The sequence below is a fragment of the Solanum tuberosum genome, unplaced genomic scaffold (assembly GCF_000226075.1).
Source record: "Solanum tuberosum cultivar DM 1-3 516 R44 unplaced genomic scaffold, SolTub_3.0 scf00112, whole genome shotgun sequence".
Taxonomy (NCBI): domain Eukaryota; kingdom Viridiplantae; phylum Streptophyta; class Magnoliopsida; order Solanales; family Solanaceae; genus Solanum; species Solanum tuberosum.
In genome coordinates this window covers 480481-498700 of record NW_006239035.1, presented here as the reverse complement: position 1 = coordinate 498700, position 18220 = coordinate 480481, and the positions used below count along the sequence as shown (strand labels likewise).

Below are 18220 nucleotides of genomic sequence, written 5' to 3'. Positions count from 1 at the left end.
AAAATATTACGAACCAATACACATGTTATACAAACTTGTTGCTTTGAAAATTGTACTTCAAAAAACCTACAAAGAAAAAGACAATTAAATAAATCACACAAACAAAAAATATTCAAATTGACAAAAGAATAAAATAGGTAAAAAGCAAAACAAGAAGGGAGATATCATGGTTGAGTTATTATCGTGGAATAGTGAAAGTGGGGAAGTGGGGGAGAGATTTGGGAGTTTATTTTGTGGTGGGAAGGGGGGAGTTTGTATTTGATTTTATTTTAAATTTGTTTGGGGGGAATTAATTTAGTCCTTAGAAATTTTTAATTTTGGGGGGAAAAGATAAGCCTTTTATTTGGATTTTGGTTGGCTTATGTTAAAAATATTTCCGTTAATTACACATTTTGATTAAATTTCAAAAATAAAGATAATTGTTAGAAATTAATATAAAGTAGAAATATATAAAATAAAACACTAAATGAAGTTGAAATAGATATAATAAAATAGATACAATGTATAGGGTCATAAATTTACCATCTTATTAAATTGAAGAAAGAGAATGACGTGTATATGAGTTAAATTTCATTGCTATTTGTTATAAATTATAAAATATGAGTATTTATGATATATCAAAAATAAAAGATATATAAAAAATATATTATTTCTAAAATTAACCAATTTATAAATTTATGGGGGTTAATAATTGCAACGAATAATATAAAATTGCGGCAATTTTCAAACCTCCTAAATAAAATTGTCAAAACAAGATTTATTTAGTAAGGGTTAGAATAAACGTCACGAAATAAATTAATAGCGGAGGTTTTTAAAACTTCCACAAATAAATTGCTACAAATTGAGCATTTTTTTTAGTGACATAATCATCTAATCTTGTTTCCCTAATCAGAATATATCTATTGCTCAACAACCCAATGTTTACCTCCCCTTTTAGCTCGCATTGTTTCGGAATAAGTTTCCTCAGATCTTGAATATCAGGCCACCTATACGAGAATTTTCCTACTACAGCATACTGCAGATCTTCATTGATAATCATCTGATTCACCTCTTCTTCTTCCCACACTATCTGTGGTTCCCAATGTAGATAAGCAATTTGTTTTAATGTAATAGGTTTGCATTGGGATTGAGGGGGCTTTAATATATTCGCATAGGATTTCTTCAAAGGATCCTCTATTATCACTTGCGTAGTTGGCCTAGCCTCCATCGGAGGAGACTGGCCAACGGCCAGCATGGCCATTATTCCGGCGATTAATATGAATTAGGTTTTTGACGGCATGTTTCTAGAGAGATTTTTCTACTAAGTTCCACTATTACTACTCTCTCTCCTTTTCAATTAAAATGACTTACCTTTCCATAACAGCTAACTGGAATTACATTGCGAAGCCTAAAGTTTATTACCATAATGATGAGTACTTTCTTGTGAAGTTCACTACATTTGAAGATAGGGATGAAGTTCTTTATGCAGGGTTCATATGCTAAATCATAAACCCATCATTGTGAAAAAATGGTCGTCTGATTTTGATTTTAACAAGGAGGTTATGTCTATCTGGGTTAAGTTCCCTAACTTACCATTGAACTACTGGAGTGCAATCAGTAAACAAAATTGGGAGTGGATTGAGAATACTCATTTATGCTGATGAATGCACCACACATGTGGATAGAATATTCTACGCTAGAGTACTTATTGAGATGGATATCACCAAAACCCTGCCAACGGAGCTAAAGGTAGATAATCCTAATGGTAGAAGCTTTACACATGTGGTTATAGGTACCAATCTATTATTCTACATTCCTAACCATAGGACACACATGTCAATATAAAGAGAATGCAGCTATTAAGATCAAATCTAAACATGGAAAACAAAAAATGGAGTGGAAGCAGTGTGCGAATGAAAAGCAAGCAACTAAAGAGGTCTAGCAGAGAATGAAGTGGGTATAACTAGTGGTAACCCCCAAGATGCCATTTGTAATCAGGGACCTGGACATAATGAAAATATAAGGATGGTTGACAAGGAGCAGACCCAACCATTGAGCCAATGGAATAAAGTGAGGGGTAAATTTACAGCTAAAGGTGGGATGCACCAGAATAAGAATCAACTAACCACTTCAAATGATATTAGTGTGTTTCATGACCATGACACAAGGTTTGTGGTAGCAGGAGGTAGAGATAAGTATGGTAATGTTGGTGTGGTAGGGGGAATAATATAATAAACCCTCAATAATGCAGTTAGTAGCTTGGAATGTTAGGGGACCAAATAAAGTTCATAAGCAGAAGGAAGCCAACATATTTATTAGAACAAATTATGTTAGCATTATAGATCTTATTGAACACAAGGTTAAGGGCCATCAAGCAACTAAAGTCTTGAAAGCAATTGCACCATAGTGGACAAAAATAGACAATTATACTTGTAGCAATAAGAGGAGAATCTGAATCATATGGGATCCTCAAGTTATTGAGTGTGAATCACTAGTAATTGATGAACAATTTATCCACTCAGAAGTGAGGATTAGATCTCTAAATTGTAAGTTCTTCTTTATTGCTATATATGGTTTGCACATTATTGAGGGTAGAAGGAGTTTGTGGGGAAAACTTAGAAATATTAATTCAGGGCATCAGCAATACTCTTGGCTATCTACGGGGGACTATAATTCTATCCACAAGGCTGAGGAAAGAATGATTGAGTTTGTAGTCCTTGAAGGTGAACCTAAAGATTTTGACTCATTTCTTGTAGACACAGGCATTGCAGTAGTAAGACATAATAGAAGGGAGTTCACTTGGACTAATGAGCACTCTTATAGTAGAATTGATTGGGATTTGGTGAATGCTAAATGAATTCTTGATATGAATCCATTAGAAGTGAAGATATTGGATTCATGGTGTTCTGATCATTCCCCTCTTTGTATTACTTTGATGCAAGAAGAGGATAATAGACATAAGCCTTTTAAGCTTTTGAATCATCTAGCAAAACATGAGAATTTTTAGGGGATAGTATAGAGGGTCTAGCAACAAAGACTTAGTACTGGGACAATGTATGGGATATAGCAGAAACTTATGGATGTGAAAAGATCTCTGAAGATTTGGATAGTTCTGTATTCTAGGAGTAGAAAGTAGAATAAAAGTGTATAGACAACATTTGCATGATATACAGAGTACCATGAGACACCCTGGACAAGCACGGGACATCATTGAGATGGAGAAGAAGGTTAAAGCAAACCTAGAGAAGTGGATAAATATTGAAGAGAGTATAGTGAAGCAGAAGTCTAAGAGTTCAGTGGCTACAACTGGGGGATGGAACACAACATACTTCCATGCTAGTTTGAAGAATAAAGTAGCTCAGAATAAGATCACAAGCTTAACCACAAATACATGAAGGTCTATAACTGGTAGAACAAAAATTGAGGAAGAAATTATAGATTTTTACAAATAGCTATTGGTATCTTGTGCCACACAAATGCATGTTGTAAACCAAATGATAATGAAAAATGGTCCAGTCTTGAATAGAATCCAACAAGCTCAACTAATTGCACATCTGACCAGATAGGAAGTAGTAATGGCATTGCAGGGTATAAATGATAACAAAGCTCCTGGATGTGATGGCTTTAATGCCTACTTTAAAAAAAAAGAGGCTTGGGTAAACATAAGAGATGATATAACTGATGTTGTATTACAGGTAAAATGTGTAAAGCCATCAATTGCACCACTTTGAACCTCATACCAAAAGTAGCTCATCCTTCCAGAATATCCGAGTATAGGCCTATTTTCTGTCGTACTTTATTGTACAAAATAATCTCAAAAGTTCTAACAAACAAGATGCAATGTGTGATGGAGGTCTTGGTGGATAAAAATCAATCAGCTTTTGTACCAAGATGGCTGATAAATGACAACATCATCCTAATTAATGAGTTAGTCAAAGGATATGGGAGGAAGGGAGTGTCCCCAATATGTATGCTTAAAGTAGCTATGAAAAAGGTTTATGACTCTATTTAATGGTGATACCTTAAATAGATAATGATGTACCTACAGTTTGCTGAGAAATTTGTAGAGTGGATATATCAATGCATTAGCATAGTTTCATATTCCATCCTCATAAATGGGCATCCTTGTACCCCTTTTCTTTCAAATAAAAGACTAGGGTAGAGGAATCCAATTTACACATACTTGCATTGTTTGTGTGATCTATGGATTATTTGACAAGGCTGCTCAAGAAGCTGAAGCATGATCCTAACTTCAAATTCCACCCATAGTGTGAGAAAATGTAGATTGTGCAGCTCAGTTTTTGCTGATGACCTTTTGCTATTTAGCAGAGGAGACATTATGTCAGTGTAACATCCCACCTTAGAAAGAGCTAAAAATATAAAGAACTAATTTGGAAAGAGCCAATTTGAGAATGTTTCAAGTTATGCTTAAGTTGTGAGTTTTGGATCAACTTCAAATGACCATAACTTTCATTACACGATGAGTTAGGTGGCCCATAAGATATCAAATGAAAGGTTTTGAAATCCTCTTTCTAACGCCACCGAGTTTGCTAAGTTTTGAGTTCGAATGAGGGAGATATGACCAGTTGAAATATGTTTGTCCAGTTAAGGAAAGTTACCCGAATTTAAGAGGGGTATTTTGGTCGTTTTTTCTTACCCTTTCAGATTTAAGCGTTTTTAGTAAATATTTAAGGGTCTAAACTGATTTGGTTCAGTTTTCCCAATCCTTATTACGCTTAGGGTTTTAGAAAAGAATTCAATAAGAGAAAAGAGGAGAAAAAAGGGAAGGTTCAAAGCGTTCTTCAAGTTTTTTTGCGAATCAAGGATTGTTTCGCCAAGGGTTTGATCCCTAAGAGGTATGTGAGTTCTCATAGTGTTGGGTTCGTTCACCCACATGCCAATCATGCTATTTTAAATGCAAATTTGGTTCTTGAAGTTGAAGGATTTGTGTTCTTGAAGAGTTTCTTGAAATTTCATTCGTAGTCTTGATTGTTGGGGTTGTGATGAATTCTTGAGATAAGTGTTAGTAGTTTGAGGTTTTTTTAGTATATTATCATATACTTACGTTGGGTATTCGAATCTAAGTGAGTGGAGAAGAAACCATTCGATCCTAGGCGAATTAGGGTCAGAAAACGAAAAATAAAATTCGTCAAGAAGTTCTGGGCAGGGGCTGGCGCACCGCGCCAGGAAAAGGGTTATGTAGTTTGGGTTCTGGGGCACCACGCCACTCAGTGCTCCCCAATCAACTTTCAGTAGTTCAGGGGCTGGCGCCCCGCGCCATTTAGTGCACCAGGGTCTCCAGGTTCCCTACTCCTCCGTCCTTCTTTTCGTATGGGTTCCCTCAAATATTATCTATGTTTTCTACTAGATATCCACACTCTAAAATACATCTAAACATATAGAGATCATTCATAACTTGAATCATAACCTTGAATCCATAATTCAAATTCAAGGTAGAGTTAAGAGTTAAGTCTTAAGTCCGAGTCATTTTAAGAAGTCTTTTACAATCATTTTAAATTTGTTTTAAGACTTGAGTACTTGAGTTTGAGAAGGAGGAGAGTTAAGTTTCATTTTTCAAAATGAATATATGGGAACTAAGTATTCCCAAGAATAAATGTTTTTACATTTAAGATGAGAGGTAACATCGATTTCCAAAAAAATTCATGAGCAGTTTTGAGTACTATCTCTTTTAAGAGAAATATTTTGAGGAATAATCTCAAACCAGAGAAAGAGTTGTGTTTTTAAACATATGAGCTAAGTTATATTTTAGGAGTAGTATTGAACACCGATATGGGGATGAGTTCAGATAACTCAAATTCCTCATAAACCATGTAGCCAACGTCATACTTTTTTAGATGATTCCTTATTGCTTTTAAGCATAGACTAGTGGATTTACTTAGTGAATAGTCCTATACTCTGGTAAAGTATAAGACAGTTCTGACAGCATGAGCAAGACGATGTATCATCACATAGCTCATAGTGATAGTTGTCGGTTAGAGAATCTCCCACACAGATTTATTTTGTATTCTTATATACAAACATAATTATTTTGTATTTTTAGATACAAACTGAGTTATATTGTATTTTATAATACATTGAGTTGTTATCTACTGTTTTAATAGCTTTTCTTTATAATGCATCTTTACTACTGATTTATATTAAACTTAGTTGAGTAGTTTTGAGTAAATCTTGAGGTTAAGTTGAGTTGAGTTGAGACGAGGTAAGTTGTTTCTTCAATTCCAGTTCAAGCTTATGTCTTGTTTTAGATTTTCCCTTGCATGCTCGTACATTCCATGTATTGGCCATTTGGCCTGCATCTTTTATGATGCAGATACAGGAAATCAGGATCATCAACCGACACTCCGTTGGTCCAGTCGTGTTCCATAGTTGTTTGATGAGCCTCCTTACTTCCGGAGGATCCCTTGTCTACTTCTAGTATTTTCAGTTTTGTTAGGATGATCGGGGGTTTTGTCCCGACATCCCTCATAGTATTTGAGGCTTCATAGATAGATATACATTAGTAGTTCATGAGTCTTTTTCATTTCCAGTGTTTAATGTTTAAGACTTGAGTTGCCTTTTTGGCTAGTTGAATGTTTTATTTTTAAAATATTCTGAGTTTACCTTTTGAGACAGTTTGAGTAAAGTTTGCTTTTAAAGCTCCTATATTATTGAGTAAGTCTTCCCCTGAGAGTTGAGCCAAGCCAAGGGTTCGCTTAGGGCCAGCAATGATTCTCGAGTGTCGGCCACGTCCAGGGTGTAGGCTCGGGGAATGAAAATCAGTTAAGCTGATGTTTGAGCTTTTCCAAGATTTCTCTCTAGCTTCTAGGGTAGTTGCAAATTTGATAAGAGTTCCATTTATTTTGGAGGTGTGCCAGCAATTGTACAAACATAAATCCTCCAAGAACTAGGCTTCTCACAAGGATGCCTACCTTTTAGCTACTTATGAGTCCCACTAAGTACTAAGAGGGTGTCTATTTTACAGTATCAACCATTTGATAAGATCATGAGTCAAATATAGAGATGGACTTCCAGGTTTCTCTCTTATGTAGGAATGACTCAACTGATTAAGAGTGTATTGTTCTCCATTTAGGTGTTCTGATCACAAGTGTTTATACTTTCCAAAAAGTTGTCAAATGTATTGAAATATTAGGTAGGACCTTTTTATGGACCGGAGTAGTGTTTTAAAAGGTGGGGGCGTGAGGCGGGGCGTTTTACTTAGTATAGGGCGAGACGTGGGGCGTAAGCCCTATGGATCTTTAAATTTTTAATTTACAATATAGTATAATAATATAATAATACGAAATTATAAAAATACATCAAAGTTTGAAATAACTACAAACATGATTAATGAAACTCATAGAAAATAAAACTTCTAACATGATTATACAAGTATAAATAATCTAATATCTTAACTTTTTAGTAATAAAAGAATTATTATTTCTAAAAATATTTTTTTAATCATACTATACAATTCAGCCCCCTAAAAGAAAATAATCAATAAAACTTACTAGTATTATAATAAAAACATCACTCCATCATTAATAAAAATAAAATTACTTTCAAATAGTTAAATAATATATGATAACTTTGAGATTTATGACAAAACCATGAAGACCAATGATAACTGAAAAAGTAAAATTTCGTTACGTATTTTTAAAGAAATGTTACGTAATGTATAATCACTTTCACAATGTTATCACATAGTAAAGATTTGATACTATAACTTGTTATTTGAGTTACTCTCAATCTTCTTATCTCTATATATTAAAAAATTATGAAGTATCATTCATTTATTCAAGAATTATGAGGGTCAACAATGTTAACTAAAGATTTTAACACAAATTTTGTCTAAGATCTGTTAGGCAGGCCCTGAGCGTTGGACGTTGGGCGTACTTCAGGCGTACAGTCGGGCGCTTAAGGCGTAAGTTTTATAGAACTAATCCCCACACTTAAGTCTCGGGGAGTTTAGCTAGAGTCCCACCCCAAGGCGAGCCCCGAAGCGAGTCCCAACAGAATCTTTTAAAACACTGGACCAGAGGAATATATGCATCCAGGAAGGCACTAATTGCATGGGACCAACTATGTAGCCCTAAAACTGCAGGGGGACTCGATTTATTAGATATCCAAACATGGAATAAAGCTGCAATAAGTAAGTTACTATGTAATTTGAGCACTAAAAAAGATAGACTATGGGTGAAGTGGATTCACATTTATTATGGAAAACAAGAGACTTTGTGGGGTGTCCTAGCACCTCAAGCTTCATGGATGGTGAGGAAGATACTCCATATGCACAAAGAAATAAAGATTATTGGCTGGAATAAGGATTATGTCAAATAGATTGACAAATTTTCTATAAAAAAAACCCTCCATAAAACTCTTGGAGGATACTACCAGAAGGTGGAATGGAGGAGACTTACTTGTAACAATGCAACTTGTCCTAAGTGGATTTTCATCTTATACTTGGCATTACAAAGTAGGTTACTCAGAAGGGATCGATTAGCAACATGGGTGTGTGTGGAAGATGTCTAATGTGTACTATGTGGAGCTGAAGATGAGAGCCATAATCATTTATTCTTTCGCTGTTTGTTCTCATCCCAGGTATGGTAGAAGATACTCTATTGGCAAAGTATCAATAAGGAGGTTCAAGGTTGGGAAGAGGAAACATTATGGATGATGATGATGATATGAAGAGCTTGACATCCAGGCTTAATACATCAATAACATGAATGATGATGAGATGAAGAGCTTAACATCTAGGCTTAACATATTGACAATCTTTCAAATTTGTAAAATAAAATAAAATTAGACTCTTGAATTATGACATGTTTCAATTGAACATCTGACCAAATACCTAACAAAGTGCTCCTAATAACACTTTCGATTCAAATTTTGATTCTTTTGCGTGTGTTCTTTAATGCCAATTACGTAGATAAGTTAACCACTGAAAATATGTCACATTTTTTAATTATATAAATTGGTCTCAATCTCAATAAGCTATAATGAACATTCGAAGTCATGTTAAACAAAAATTCCAAAATTTGAATGGAAGATATCTAGTAGAAACGAACTTTATCATGTATTCAAATATTTAATTGAGTCTAAATAAAATTTAGGAGGTGTTTGGATGAAATTTTTTTAAGTGATACCTACTTTTGACTTTTAATTTTTTTTCTTTTTTTTGTCACTCTTCTAGAAATTTTAAAAGTGCTTAAAATCTATTTTTTCTGAACTTGGACAGATTCATGAACAACTCCAACAAGCTGACTGCATACATTTCTGTAATTCATTCAAAGTAATCTAAATCCCTAATATTTCTGTGTCTAATGACTATTGGCAATTATAAAAGCGTGCCATTTTGAGTGTTAGGAGTAACAATTGGCTCTCTACTCCTCTCTCTCATCAAAGCGATTTACCAGTTTTAGAAATCAATGGCCGGAAAAAGTAAGATTCTGTTCATCGGCGGTACTGGTTACATTGGAAAGTTCATCGTCGAAGCTAGTGCTAAAGCTGGCCACGATACATTTGTCTTGGTTAGAGAATCCACTCTTTCCAATCCTACCAAAACCAAACTCATCGATACTTTCAAAAGTTTTGGCGTCACCTTCGTCCATGTATGTAACATTTTTTTTTTCAATTTAGACATTGATTTAGGATTTAAAGTTAAAGAAGACATTTGGTCATGCTTTGATAAAGTAGTTTTTGTTTTCCAAGCGGAAAAATGATATTTGAAAATTGTAGTTGTATTTGAATTTTGTGAGTGATTTGGAGTAAAAAAAGTGAAAAGAGATTGTATGTGTTTTTCAAATTTCTGAAAATTCCATCAAGTTGAATTTTCTGGAATTGTAATTATTTTTTATTTTTTTGATTTACTCTCACTTTGATTTGTTAGTTTTTTTCATTGTGCGATTTGGGAGAATGATAAATTTGAGTTGGTAATAATTGGTGGTTAAATGCAGGGAGATTTATATGATCATGAGAGTTTGGTGAAGGCGATAAAACAAGTGGATGTTGTGATTTCTACAGTAGGTCATGCCCTTTTAGCTGATCAGGTCAAGCTAATTGCTGCTATCAAAGAAGCTGGCAATGTCAAGGTAAATTTATTGGTTTCAACTTTTGTTTATGTAAAATTGAGATAACAGGAGGTGAGATTGATTTTTTCCTGTATCTTTTGTGTTGTTTTAAATTATAGTGCTTGGAATTGCTTAATTTCAGGATCTGCTAGCCTTTGCTGTGAAAATTCTGATTCTTTTGAAGATTGCAGTAATTTAATTGAGGCAGAATGTGTTCTTTTCTTTTCTTTTTCTCAATCTGTGTATATATGAGCAATATGACTAATTATTTACTGTTTGATAAATATTGTTGCGGTTTTTTTCCAGATATATGGAATGTTCTATCTTCTGCAACTGATTTAGTATATATTGGTTTGAATTAGCAAAATAACTTCTTCTAAAGGCCTCTCTAACTTTCAGAGATTCTTTCCCTCTGAATTTGGGAACGATGTAGATCGTGTCCATGCTGTCGAGCCTGCTAAAGCAGCATTTAATACTAAAGCACAAATTCGCCGTGTTGTTGAGGCTGAAGGAATACCATTCACTTATGTGGCCACCTTCTTTTTTGCTGGTTATTCTCTTCCAAATTTGGCACAGCCTGGAGCTGCAGGTCCTCCCAACGACAAAGTTGTCATCTTAGGAGATGGCAATACTAAAGGTAAACTAAGATTTGGTACAAGTTTTTCATATGAAAAAAACACTTTCCAGTAAAGTACATATTTCCTTGAAAGCATTTTCCTACAGTCATTGAACTCCTTTTGTATCTACAGCTGTTTTTAACAAGGAAGAAGACATTGGCACCTATACCATAAATGCTGTCGATGATCCAAAAACACTTAACAAAATCCTCTACATCAAGCCTCCACACAATATAATTACATTAAACGAGTTGGTATCCTTGTGGGAGAAGAAAACTGGAAAGAACCTTGAAAGATTATATGTACCAGAGGAACAAGTTCTCAAGAACATACAAGGTAAAGGCCTTGTGCTCTTGATCTTCACTTTGATTAGACCATCTACGTAATATTTTATCAGTCAACATAAACTAAAGTGGTCTCAATGTAATTGTATTTCTTCCAGAAGCCTCGGTTCCAATGAATGTGGGATTATCGATCTATCACACTGCTTTTGTGAAGGGTGACCACACTAATTTTGAAATTGAACCATCATTTGGAGTAGAGGCATCAGAGGTTTATCCTGATGTTAAATATACGCCGATAGATGAGATTCTCAACCAGTATGTCTGAAAATGTAGAGTTCCTTCTTATTAAGCATAAGGTAAGGAGCTTCCTGCCTTTTCTATGATGTTACATTAGTTGTTTTCAAATGTAAACTCTTTGAGATATATCTACACTTTAAATTCTAGTTTACTCTTTGGTATTTCTACCTTTTCTATTATGTATTGACCACACACTTTTTTGCCTATATTGTTTTATAATATAGGTTCTGATGCTCAATACCCAGCTCACGATTAGTGCTATTCGTATCAGCTTTCACCACTGTTTGTGAGTCCTCATCTCCTCGAGGACACCACTTATGATTTCCGTTCAGTCATTACTTTTAGTTTTCAAACTTGTTAGAGTTAGCTAGGGATTTGTCCTAGCAACTCATGTTAGTAGAGACTTTCAGACAGTCGGTTAAGTTTCAGCCATGTTATGTTGTCTCTCAGATATTAGACTCTTTGAGTATTATGGGCTTATTTCGATATTTCTCAGTTTTAGCTTCCGCATGTACATCTCAATTTTGTGTTGATTTTGTTATTCTTAGTATCATGCTATGTCATGTGGTTAGCTAGGGGTCACTTGTGGCTCAAAGCATCGTGTCGCGTCTAGGGGTAGCATCAGGGCATGACAGTTATATTCTCAAAAACATTTGTAATTACTTGTGCGTTGGTCACTTGGATATCATTTTACTGCAATTTTTTGGGTTGATAAATTTTTTGGCCATCTGAAGTACAACAAATTACCCCTTAAAGTGAGTTAGGTTTATTTTCCCAACAAAGTCAATCAAATAAGATGTATAACCAAATAACTAAAAGAATAATCCTCCCCTTAAGTTTAGCTTTATAATATTAACTATTCTTGTAATTTATGATATTTGTGACACTCTATCATTAGCTTTAGTCATATCCAATTTTACCACCACATTATGAAAATTGTTTCTCTAATTAGTGTCTCTTATGATTTTTTGAGTCACTGGACATTCTCATTTCTCTGTGATGCTTCTTCCTTTGAAAATTTGACTAAACCAGTTTGATTCCTTAAGATCATGAGCCCAACTAGTTCTCATATAGCATCCTAGAAATGATCTTGTTAGCAAAAGTGCTCAAGCTTTGGACCTTTGATGTTAAATACTACTTCCAAAACATACTATTTGGAGTAGAGGCGTTAGAGGTTTATCCTAATGTTAAATATACGTACCCCGGTAGATGAGATAATCAGTATTTGTGAAAATTTGTGATGTTCCTATATTTTATTTTGGAAAAGTTTCTTTATTCTCAACTATTATTTTCTAATTCTAGTGGTATCTACTTTTTTAACAATGGTTGTAGATAACTTGCTTGCACCTCGACTATTTCATTGATTATATATTGCCTTCGACCAGTATAGATATGGAGTAACTATATTAATCAAAGGTTTAAATGAATAAGCTTTTTCTCTCTCTATTGGTATTGACCCTAGTTTCACAACACGTGAATATACTATATATAGTGTTACAACCGGTTAGCGCTAGCTTCCCTTCCCTCTTCGTCACCTTATACGTCTCTCTATAGACTATTCTCCCCTTGTCCTCCTCATCTAAGCTTTCCACTAACGCCCTATAAGTAACCTTCTTGGCTTCCTATTTTATTTCGACCTCTTCATTCCACCATCAATCCCATTTATGCACATTTGAGCTATCCTTCGAGACCTCTAATACCTCTCTAGTTACTTCTCTATCAGGTAAAAAGATAGTCCCGTATATGAAATGAATGAATGGATGATGATGATACGAAGGGCTTAACATCTAGGGTAATACATTGAAATGAAGAGCATAACATCTAGGCTTAACATATTAACAGTCTTAAAAGTTTGCCAACCAATTTTATTTAGCTTAAATTATAGGCCAAACACATACACAGCCCCTCAAACTTGGTCCCCATTTTTCATTTTGGCACTCCAACTTAGCCTTGTTCCATTTTAACCCTTGAACTCCATTTTTTCTGTTTCATTTTAACACGAAATACTATTTTTATGATTTCTTTATTTTATATATATTCTTCAAATGCAACTTCTTATTTTAAATCGACACGTGTCAGTTAATTTTTAGTTAAAAAAAAAATAAAAATTAACAAAAAATAATTCTTTTTTAAAAATAATAATTTCTTTTTAAGAGTGTTATGTATTTTTGTGTGAAAAATAACCGACAAAATTGTGTTGGTTTTCTTTCTTAAAAATCACCGACAACCTAATAAAGTAAGTCGAGTTTTAACATTTTTTAGTAGTGTTATTAGCAATGAACAAGAGTCTTTTTTACTCGTATTGAAGATGAGTTTTTTTATTCGTATTGATTTATATTAAAAATTAAAAGTGAGTATTTGCGTTAAATTTAGATAGCCTAGATGATAAGAAAAAATAAATAAGTAGTGTTATTTAATTTAATTGAATGTTTAAGAAAGAAAATCAAAGAACTTTCGTCAATTTATTTTCATGCAAAAATACAGAGAAATCTCAAAAAATATTATTATTGTTTGAAATTTTTTATGTTCGTTCGCGAATGTTTAATTTTTTTATGAAAATTAACAGGCACACGTCTATTTTTAATTTTTGTTAATTTTTATTTTTTTTAACTAAAATTAACTGACACGTGTCGATTTAAAATAAGAAGTTGCATTTGAAGAATATATATAAAATAAAGAAATCATAAAAATAGTATTTCGTGTTAAAATGGAACAGAAAAAATGGAGTTCAAGGGTTAAAATGGAACAAGGCTAAGTTGGAGTGCCAAAATGAAAAATGGGGCCAAGTTTGAGGGGCTGTGTATGTGTTTGGCCTAAATTATAACTTGTTTTAATTGAGCATCTGAACACATGATAAAGTATTCATAATAATAGTGTTGATTTAAATTTTAATTTTTTTCTTGCTTGTGTTATCAAATGTCCATTACGTACATAAGTTAATTAACCACTTAAAATATGTCACATTCTTTAATTATATAAATTTGAATCAAAAGCCTAAAACGAAACATTTGATAACTGAACTTTGACAGATTCATGAACTCCCTAACTAACTCACCACATACATTTCTGTAATTCATTCAAAGTAAGAGGGTATTTTCGTAATCTAACTCTATAATATTTCTGTGTCTAATGAATACTGGCATTAATCAAAGCTTTTTACCAATTTAGAATTCAATGGCCGGAAAAAGTAAGATTCTGTTCATCGGCGGTACTGGTTACATCGGAAAGTTCATCGTCGAAGCTAGTGCTAAAGCTGGTCACCATACATTTGTCTTCGTCAGAAGATCCACTCTTTCCGATCCTTCCAAAACCAAACTCATCGATACTTTCAAGAGTTTTGGCGTCACCTTCCTCCATGTATGTATCATTTTTTTTTCAATTCAGGCATTGATTTGGGATTTATAGCTAAAGAGGCCTTTGGTCATGAAAAATGGAAAAAAGTAGTTTTTATTTTCAAAGTGAAAAAAATGATTCTATTTGAGTTGTATTTGAATTTTTTGAGTGATTTGGGGTAAAAAGTGAAAACAGCTCGTTTATGTTGAATTTTCCGGAATCGTAATTTTTTTTAATCTACTCTCACTTTGATTTGTTAGTCTATTTCATTGTGTGACTGGTTTTTGGGAATGATAATTACGTTTGTAATAATTGGTGGTTAAATGCAGGGAGATTTATATGATCATGATAGTTTGGTGAAGGCGATAAAGCAAGTGGATGTTGTGATTTCTACGGTAGGTCATGCCCTTTTAGCTGATCAGGTCAAGATAATTGCTGCTATCAAAGAAGCTGGCAATGTCAAGGTAAATCAATTGGTTTGATCTTTTATATAAAATTGAGATAACAGGAGGTGAGGTCGGCTTTTTCCTGTATCATTTGTGTTGTTTTACTGCACTCATTGCCTTTTTCTCAAGCCAAGCCCACATACTTTAAATCACTATTATTCTGATTATTTACTTTATGAGTAATATGACTAATTATGAGCTTTATTTACTGTTTGATAAATGTTGTTGTGGGATCCTTTTTCAGATACATGGAAAGTTCTATCCTCTGCTGCTCTGCAACTGATTCAGTATATATTGGTTGAGTTAGCAAAATAACTTCTTCTTAATGTCTCTTGTTTACAGAGATTCTTTCCCTCTGAATTTGGAAATGATGTAGATCGTGTCCATGCTGTTGAGCCTGCTAAAACAACATATAATACTAAAGCTCAATTTCGCCGCATTGTTGAGGCTGAAGGAATACCATTCACTTATGTGGTCAACTTCTTTTTTGCTGGTTATTTTCTTCCAAATTTGGCACAGCCTGGACCTGTAGGTCCTCCTAAAGATAAAGTTGTCATCTTAGGAGATGGCAATACTAAAGGTAAACTCAGATTTGCAACAAGTTTTTCATATGAAAAAACACGGTGCAGTAAAGTAGATATTTCCTTGAAATCGTAATTGTTAAATTTCCCATTAATTGGATAATTTATTTGTTCAATGCGTGAAGCATCAGTCAATCATCTTGTAGTAGCTGAAAGACACATTTTCCTACCGTCATTGAATTCCTTTTGTAACTACAGCTGTTTTTAACAAGGAAGAAGACATTGGCACCTATACCATAAATGCTGTCGATGATCCAAAAACACTTAACAAAATCCTCTACATCAAGCCTCCACACAATATAATTACATTAAATGAGTTGGTATCCTTGTGGGAGAAGAAAACTGGAAAGAATCTTGAAAGAATATATGTACCAGAGTGACAAGTTCTCAAGAACATACAAGGTATAAAGGCCTTGTGCTCTTGATCTTCACTTTAATTAGATCATCAAAGTGATATTTTCTCAGTCAACATAAACTTAAGTCGTCTTGATGTAATTGTATTTCTTGCAGAAGCCTCGGTTCCATTGAATGTGCTATTATCGATCTGTCACACTGCTTTTGTGAAGGGTGACCACACTAATTTTGAAATTGACTCATCATTTGGAGTAGAGGCATCAGAGGTTTATCCTGATGTTAAATATACGCCGGTAGATGAGATTCTCAACCAGTATGTCTGAAAATTTAGAATTCCTTCCTATTCAGCATAAGGTAAAGGGCTTCCTTCCCTTTCTATAATGTTACATTAGTTATTTTCAGATGTAAACCATTTGAGATATTTCTACACTTTAAATTCTCAGTTTACTCTTTGGTATTTCTTCCTTTTTCTATCATGCATTCATTCATACTCAGTACATTCCAAGTATTGATCGCATATTTTTTTGCTTATACTGTTTTATAATATAGGTTCTGGCGCTCCATATCTAGCTCGTGGTTAGTGTTATTTGTATCAGCTTGCACCACTGTTGGTGAGTCCTCATCTCCTCAAGGACGCCACTAATGATTTCCTTTCAGTCATTACTTCCAGTTTTCAGACATGCTAGAGTTAGCTAGGGGTTTGTCCTAGCAACTAATGTTAGTAGAGGCTTTCAGACAGTCAGTTTAGTTTCTGCCATGCTATGTTGTCTATAGACTCTTTGAGTATTATGGGCTTATTCCAATATTTCTCAGTTTTAGCTTCTGCATTTACATCTCATTTTTATGTTGATTTTGTTATTCTTAGTGTCATGCTATGCCATGAGGTTAGCTTGGAGTCACTTGTGGCTCTAAGCACCGTGTCACGTCTAGGGGTAGTCTCAGGGAGTGACAGTTATATTCTCAAAACATTTGTAATTACTTATGCGTTGGCCACTTGGAGATCATTTTACTGTGATATTTTGGGTTAATAACTTTTGTGGCTATCTAAGTACAATCAAATAAGATGCATAACCAAATAACTAAAAGGATAATTGAAAAAATTAACTGCTTCTTGAAAAAATTGGCCCTTAAAGTTAGTGATTTTTACTGTCTCTATGAACTGATTCTTGAAAAAATTAACTGGTTCTTCACCTATGTTTTGATTATTCTGAACCATGTCCCCTTGTCTTGTCTGGATTTCTACAATGTGAACCTGTAACACCTCGAACTTTTGGCTAAGAGCCTGTTTTGATTGATTTTTCAATTTTGATTTATTATTGTAATTTTAGCTTAAACTAAGTGTTTATAAGCACTCTTTAACTTATCCAAATACTATAAAACTGCTTAAAAGCTCTTAAAATAAGTTAATCCCAATATGCTCTAACTTTGGAACCATCCTACAAATGTAGTCAGACGGAACTGAATGAAACTTTAATTGTTCCTTGATGTAAAGGTCAATTTCTAAGTGTGAGAAGTGTATTGGATGTGAGTAAAGATCAGGAGGAACCTCTGGCACAAAGTCGAGTTAAGTTTTCATGTAAGTTCATACAAGGTGTAGTTTCAAATCGAAGGCCTACAAGTAGTTTCCAATGCACCAAATTATTTGTCCATACAACTTCAAAATAAAGAGATATTTGTATTTTTGCGAGACTACATAGCAGAGGCCCCCTAGATTGGTGGAAAGTTAATAAACTCATATTTTTCGCGTTTTATCTTATTTTTCATGGGAGACCCAACTAGAGCTTAGAACCTTAAATCATCCCTATACAATATGTTTATAATTTCATCCCGAGTCTTTAACAAAATTGCTCTACGTCGCGAGCTTGCCATTTTGATATAACTCTGTTGATGCTGTGGCCGCAGTGGTTGAACTACGTTGATACTTTCTTCTTTTTAATTCTAACATTGATAAGCCACAAATAATAATTTATGACGGAAATTTGCATCGTTCGTCGTATCGCAACAATTTCTATTCTTATTTGTTGCTTAAGATTACCCTTGTTGTAGTGTCATAGGGGTGCGGGCTGAAGTAAAGTTATGACGTGTATGAATTCGACATGAAAATGTATGTTCATGCAAAAAAATCTTTTTACAAGTTTCTTCATCGTCTAATTAATACGACTTGTTCTTTATCATCATAGTACTCATAGCCATAATAATGGTTGATAGAGTTGGCTTTTGGAGTTGTACACCATATCATATATTATAGGGGAAAGGACC

The 18220-nt window shown here is 34.0% G+C and overlaps 1 protein-coding gene and 1 pseudogene across 1 annotated transcript; both read left to right on the top strand.

The window, feature by feature from the left end:
* The first annotated feature begins 9379 nt into the window (after nucleotides 1-9379).
* CP100 (isoflavone reductase homolog) lies at nucleotides 9380-11546 on the top strand. Its single transcript, NM_001287994.1, is given in 6 exon segments — nucleotides 9380-9590; nucleotides 9936-10070; nucleotides 10449-10686; nucleotides 10799-11002; nucleotides 11109-11306; nucleotides 11472-11546. Coding segments are annotated over 5 exon segments (927 nt in total). The 5' UTR covers nucleotides 9380-9407; the 3' UTR covers nucleotides 11276-11306; nucleotides 11472-11546.
* Nucleotides 11547-14268: 2722 nt separating this feature from the next.
* LOC102585826 (isoflavone reductase homolog) lies at nucleotides 14269-16792 on the top strand (annotated as a pseudogene).
* Nucleotides 16793-18220: the final 1428 nt, after the last annotated feature.